The sequence below is a fragment of the Colobus angolensis genome, unplaced genomic scaffold (assembly GCF_000951035.1).
Source record: "Colobus angolensis palliatus isolate OR3802 unplaced genomic scaffold, Cang.pa_1.0 Scaffold33, whole genome shotgun sequence".
Lineage (NCBI taxonomy): Eukaryota > Metazoa > Chordata > Mammalia > Primates > Cercopithecidae > Colobus > Colobus angolensis.
Genome location: NW_012116599.1, coordinates 9,857,719 through 9,864,389, shown reverse-complemented (window position 1 = coordinate 9,864,389; position 6,671 = coordinate 9,857,719). Strand labels below are relative to the sequence as shown.

General features: G+C 44.6%; 1 protein-coding gene across 4 annotated transcripts in view; it reads right to left on the bottom strand.

The window, feature by feature from the left end:
- Positions 1 to 5,451: 5,451 nt before the first annotated feature.
- The window catches only part of SP140 (SP140 nuclear body protein), a 76,759-nt gene continuing 75,539 nt past the window's right edge, over positions 5,452 to 6,671 (bottom strand). For all 4 annotated transcript variants that reach the window (XM_011951971.1, XM_011951972.1, XM_011951973.1 and 1 more), the window contains one exon: positions 5,452 to 6,084. In XM_011951971.1, coding sequence (XP_011807361.1) covers positions 5,986 to 6,084 — 99 coding nt within the window. In that variant the 3' untranslated portion in view covers positions 5,452 to 5,985. The remainder of the gene's footprint in view (positions 6,085 to 6,671) is intronic.

Genomic DNA, 6,671 nt, shown 5'->3' with positions numbered 1-6,671 from the left:
GAAGATAGGCTTTCTATCAAAGTTTTGGTTGTCCCACACAAAACTGTTGCTGCTCTTAGGGACAGGCAATAAAAAACAGGAAGTGCCTCTCTGAGTTTCATTTACCTTGCAGAGGCCTCAAGCCATTGTTTTGCGATTACTGTCCAGAGTTTCTAGCTGTCATCTGCAAGAAGACTGGATGCTCAGGAGTTTTCTCCTAAATATCAGAAGCAGAACTCCCTGCTTCTCACTCCTAAGAAATGACCCAGCCCTGCCCCCTCCCACACTCAGGCCTGGTCCTGGGGGCACCAGAAGTTCTAGAGAGACTCCCCCGGGCCCACTGCCCACCCAAGAGAAGAGATACCACTAAACATAGCATCAAACAGGAAGCACACATTCCTTATGAGATACACAACTCAGAATTACGTATACTCTGTACTTTTGTGCTCATAATAGTTGACTTATTTCAGCAAACAAAATAAGAAAACAAATAATACCCCTGGGGAAAAGGCATGGATATTCTAGAATTTCATTGGAGTTAATTACAGACCATCTATATAGATGAGACATATAAGCTCTTGCAGAGGAGACTAAGTGTATTTTTTGTCTTTGTTACAGAAGGAGATTGAGTGATGGTATCAAATCCTGTACTGGTTTCAGGAACTTACTGAAGCAGCCACCTCTTTCCAAGGGATGCAGGCCCTGGCCTTCCCTCTGCGGCCTTCCTGCTGTGACTTTCCTGAGCATCTAATTAGGGAATAAATGGCACCCTACTGGGTATATGTGAGAGTTGGGTGTCATAGGAAACAGTCATGACAACTTTAGTTCCTGGGCTCCAATTCCAGAGTTTTGTGAAGCCTCCCAGGGCCATCTACCCTTCTTCCCGGTGGAATGTGCTTCTCCCAGCTCAGCAGAGCAGGGTGTGTGCTGACGCCCAGGACTCACCATGGTAGATCCCAGCTGAGAGGTCATTACCAAGAGCTCACAACCTCCCAGCTCAAGACAATTAGAGCACCAGGTCCTGGAAGCTCCCAGAGACATGGCACACTCCCCCAGGGTAGGAACCCACCCAGGATCCAGCGTCTCTTTGAATGCAGGCGTACTGGATTGACACCATGACAGTATAGCCCCTGTCCTTACTCTTGGTTGTCCAGTGGTGTAAGGCAGACCCCCTTCCTTCTAGAATAGTGACCAACTCAGTCTTTGCCTCTGCAGCACAGGGCAATAGGGAAACAGTTACCTGGTCCCATGGACCCAAGGAACTTTGCAGCCCCCAACTCTGTGGCCTCTCTGACTGGCCTGAAATTGCCCCTATTCCTCCATTAGACAGCAGTGGTCCAGGCTTTGAGTGTCCCAGGTGGGTTCCCTTGGTCAGCTGTGATTTTCTTGGCTGTTCAGCCTCCTCCATCCCCCTTTCCTAACAGTTCCCAGTTCCTTTGGGTGAAGGTGCTCTCCCTTCTGGGCACAAGAGGGGATGTTAAACACAGTGCTGGACCTTGAGCAGGCCAGGTCAGCCAGATCTGTTTGGTGGGAGTTGGGCTCTTGAGTGAAGTATTGTGAGGAGTTGTTTGTTTGTTTGTTTAAAAAAAAAAAAAAGATTGGTAAAATTATTAACATCCTTAAGGACACAGCTGCATCATTCCTGGTGCTCAATGCCTGGAACCACTCTGATTCCTGCCTTTTTCCAGGGCTATTTGCCAGCTCAGTACCCCTGCCTTCCAGCTCCTTCTGTGAGGCACTGTGTATTTCATCATCAAAGTCACTTTTTGTCCAACCTAGATAAATTGGGTCTGTCTTGACCCAATTGATGGCAAAGAGCCTGAATTGATACAAGGGTGTTTGTGTTAATCTTAGATTTGTTTATTTATTACTTATGTATTGCATACAAGGCCAGAAACTTTCTAAGTGAATAATAAATATTAACTTATTAATCTTCACAATAATCCAGAGAGTTACCTCCATTTTACAGATGAAACAGTGCAGGGGAAGGAAGAATAGCTTGCCCATGCACACACTGCCAACAAGCAGACACGTGCAGGAGCTGAGTTTCTACCTACATGGGCTACATTCAGAGTCTGTGCTCTTAAATGCTAGCCTATGCTGCCTGTCAGTACAAGTTAGTGTTGCTTACAAGACAAAAATCACTAACTAGCCAACAACAATTCAGTCTGGATGAAAAAATGAAAGGTATGGCAATGATGATGTAGAGCTGTATTTACTGATGTGACAATGTCCATTGTATATTATTAAGTGAAAAAAATTGATAAGCATTTTTTATTTATTAAGATGGTATACCCACTGCCTCCCTACTCCCTGACTCCCAAACACACATACATTACAAACCTAGAATCACATTCATCAGAATGTCAACCATGGTGATTCTCCTAACCTGGGGAGGCCCACCAAGCTCTGGGTTTCTTAGCGCTGGAAATATGAGCTACAATAGCATGGAGCTTTGGAGGGGATACACTGACATGCTCCAGACCATTGAACCCCTGAAAGCTTACCTATATGGCATATCTCTGAATCTTTGCAACGTTTCTCTCCCACCGCCTACAGTGTTTATGACTTACTAAGTCATTCAGAATAGTCAACATTTCTCGCTTATCAGGCCCGTGAACACAGTGTCATCAATCCAGTGGACCAATGTCATGTATTGCAGAGTGTCCAGAAAGGCTATATTGTAACACAGACCAGGATTCACATTGCCCTGGAGCAAGACTGTAAAGATACACTGTTGTCCAATCCTTGAGAATGTGAATTGCTTCTGAACCTACATCCTGCTGGATCCTTTAAAAGTGGCATTTCCATATTAATAGTTTCATAATCACTTGCTAAGGCTGTGCTTAGTAAGTGATATGGCACCACAACTGTAATTGGGGTTACTCTTTGGTTAAGTTTCTAGTAGTTGTTTAGTAGCATGAACCACCTAGCTTTTCCAGAGGGCAGACTGCTGAATTAAAATGGAGGTGTAACTGGGATAACAACCCCTGCCTCCTTCACGTCTTTGTAGGTGGCACTAATCTCTATCATTCCCCAAGGATGTGATAATTGCTTTTAACTTACTCTTTTTTGACCATGAAACTTCAGTTTCAGAGCCTTCTGCGTGGTCCTCCCAAAGACAGTCATTGTTATTTCATAGTTTAGGAAACCACAGGTTAAGGAACCAGGTCAGCCAATTGCTATGTATTATGATGTATGTATGAATGCATATCCTGATTATACATTCAGGAACTGGGGAAATGATTGCTGGGTGGCTCTGTGGATCCAGAGGGCCCATTGTGAGACGGACGTTACCTGATCTCCATGTACTCTACTCTAACAGGGCTTTGGGTCCTCAGGGATTAGCATCAACTCTGACATTGTACTCAACATCCCTTGAAAGATCTGTGTATTTTCCTTTCCCCAACATGTGAGTTACTCGAATAAATGGCTGTAGAGCCCTCCCGTGAAAACTTGAGGGAATCAGTGCTGTGCACATTAACAAGGTTCTTCCTTATGAGAAACTGCCCTCATTTCCAACAGTGGGTTCTGGATTCCATTGAGAACTGGCTGAGGTTCGGAAGCTGGGCAAGGGGTCTAGACTTTACCTTTAGAGAGGTGACCTTGGCATTCTGCTCATCGATTTTCAATTTTTTTTTAATTATATATCTAAAGCAATATCCTTGTCAGCTGCCCATCTGTCTTGTCTGTAGGAAGAGCATATCCATGCATGTCTGTCTTCATAGACACCTACAGGCCAGGCCTCTCAGCTGTCACTCTAACGTTGATGACCCTTAGGGAAATTACTTTATCTTGTCCTCACAGTTAAATGCTGCTACTTGGCCTCTGTTATTCTGGAATTCTATCATTGTGCTTACTACTGGGGGATCCAGTTCTATAAAACATCCCTAGCATTATTCCAGCCTGCAGGGGACAGCCACCTTTGAGCTTCTCAAGGATGTGCTGCCCCCTCAGCAGTGCATTCCTTCTCACCTTAGTCAGTGTTGGAGACACCTTAGTAGTGTCACCCGTTGGAGGAACTCAGTCGCCTGATGGATGGATTCTCCAGTTGTAGAGCACAGAGTCATTCTAGCACACCAACTTCTATATCCTTGGGACCCCTTTTCCCCGACTCTGCCACGGTAGTCCTGGTATCTCTGCTTCCACTTGGTTTAATGTGTAGCATGGCTTATACTAAGTCTCTGGGAGCCACCCAGGAGTATATCAGAATTGTTACCTTTGGCCCATGCCAGGCTAGTTAAACTCTGTGGTAGAGAAGCTTACCCTTTTGTCAATAATTCTCACTTATCTGGTTTCACATTTCGCCCTTCCTGGACCAGGATCCACTCCCAGACACAATCTCCTCGCTCCTGCTGATGCAGCTGGCCAGTCCTACAGCTCCTTCGGAGGATGAACGCTCTCTTCACTTTGTCACCCTGCGCAGGACTCTTCATTTGCATTGTCCTGAGTGGTCCCTATATAGTCTTCATTCTAGAAAAATCGGGAGTTGGGTCGGGGTGGTAGCTCTCTCTTCCAACAAGGGGCGAGAGGACTTTTCTGTAGGCCCAGTGAGTTCAGGGGGCATCTGGAGTTAAAGTTCTCAGGTACATCTACCTAAATAGCCCCATACTGAGTTTCAAGGCCTTGACATTGGCATAAGAGACCACCCTGAGCTTAGAATTCAGTCTTCTCTGAAGTCTGGCTCTTTGTAAAATAAGGGCCTGTAATAGGCCTTCCTTGATATCTGCCTTCCAGCTGTAGGGTCTCTTCTCTTTAGGCTGGTGAGGACTAGATAGTCATTTATTCTTCTCAGGACATTAATGGCACTTAGCAATAGACACCAAAACCCATACTTCTATAGTTACTTTTCCTCACTTCTTAAATGCCAGACAATTGTACCAGCTATTTTACCTCTTGACCTGTAGCTCATCCAATTTACTACAGGTGAAAATTTGGGCAACTGCTCAGTGATAGCACTTCTGGGACTATCCATATTCCACCCAGCACCATTGGGCTAGACAGTGATCCAACTCCAGAATCCTGTCCTCAGAGCTCACTTCCTGGGGCCATTACCGTAGGTTGCATTCCCCAGAAGCACATTCTGGGATGAAGTCCCTTAAGCAAGAGATTGATGGTGAGCGTTGGCTCAGAAAGGAGTAGGGGAAGCAGCATCATGTGGCCAAAAGCTCTGTGTAGCCGCACAGAGTAGCCGCACACCACATCCTTGGTCCTGCTTTGAGGCAAGGGGGATGGCCTCAGACCATGGGGTGTCACTTCCAGGCAAAGCTGGTTCCACTTGACCCAGGGTAATATTCTGGGGACTGCTGGCATTAGCAGTCACCACTCAGCAGCTGGGGATGAAAAGACCTGGCCAGAAGAGGAGATGGTGCCAGGATGCCAACAGCTTTGCAAGGGAGCGAAAGATGGCTTTCCTCTACCCTACTAGATTCTTTGGCTGAGCTACAAATGAATTAAATTGACAAAAGCAGATTAACAGGAGGAAATTTTTTTTAATAATATATGTATACATAGGAGTGCCACGAAATATGAGACCCCAAGAAGAGTCAGATGATGGACACTCATACCCCATCCTGAGCTATGAAAAAGAACGGGGACTTGGGGCTTCGGCAGGGAGGTGGCCACAGAAGTGGGAGAGCGAAGGGAAGAAGTGTCTCCTGAATAAAGCTTGGCTGGGTTTCAGATAAAAGGTCTTCCAGGTAATAAATGTTGTCTGGAGCAGCCCTCAGGAGGACACGTGAGAGTCTCTATGGGATGGTGTCACCTCCAGTATCCTCCCCTGTGATCGCACTTACTCTTCCCTGGCTGATGAGATACTCAGGGTTATGATTCGTGATGATTGAATTTCCTTTTGAGGATTTGTCTTTAGGCAGATGAGGGAGGCTCAGAGAAAAGCCCCTCCCTGCATCTGCTGTGCCCAGGTGGCCTCATTTTGAAGTAAGTGGCAAACCAGTGGCATATTTTGGGGTGTTATTTGCTGAATGCCTTCAGCATCCACTAATCCAGTCAATTGTTTCCATTTGTTTCCTGAATAGCAAACACTTCCTTGAAATTCTTCTCAAACTCAGCCTCCAGTCTAAGTCCCATTTGGCCAAAATCCTTGTACTGAAAAAATAATAAAGACAAAAACAACGCTCCTCATCATTAGCGTTGTCAGACAACTTTCAACTGAGAATGATCAGGACTCTTGTCTTTAAAACAAAAAAAGTACTGTAAGTCGACAATTTATAATGGTATATATTTTGGAGTACAAAGTAATGTTGTGATATATGACTGCTATGTGGAATAATTAAATCAAATTAATTAACATATTCATCACCTCAAATAGTTATCATTTAGTTTCAGTGAGTACATTTGAAATTTACTCTCTGAACAATGTTGAAGTGTGAAATACACTATTGTTAAGTAGAACTCTTATCTTAAACACCCTAAGTTACATTAACCAGGTTAAACTGAAAACTCATGCAACTAACAGTAACATCTGTTTCTCACCAGCATGATCCTTTCTTATTAACAGGGCAGAAAAGTGAAATCATTTCTACAGTTGGGATTTTTACCTATTGGCTTTGGTTGCTTATTTCAGTGGGTTAGAAAAGTAATCTATGCTCTTTCAACAATTCAGATAGTGGAAGGGTATAAGGTAAGATCACTAATCTGTTCCTTTCTCAGTCACTTCTACTCCTTGCTGCTAA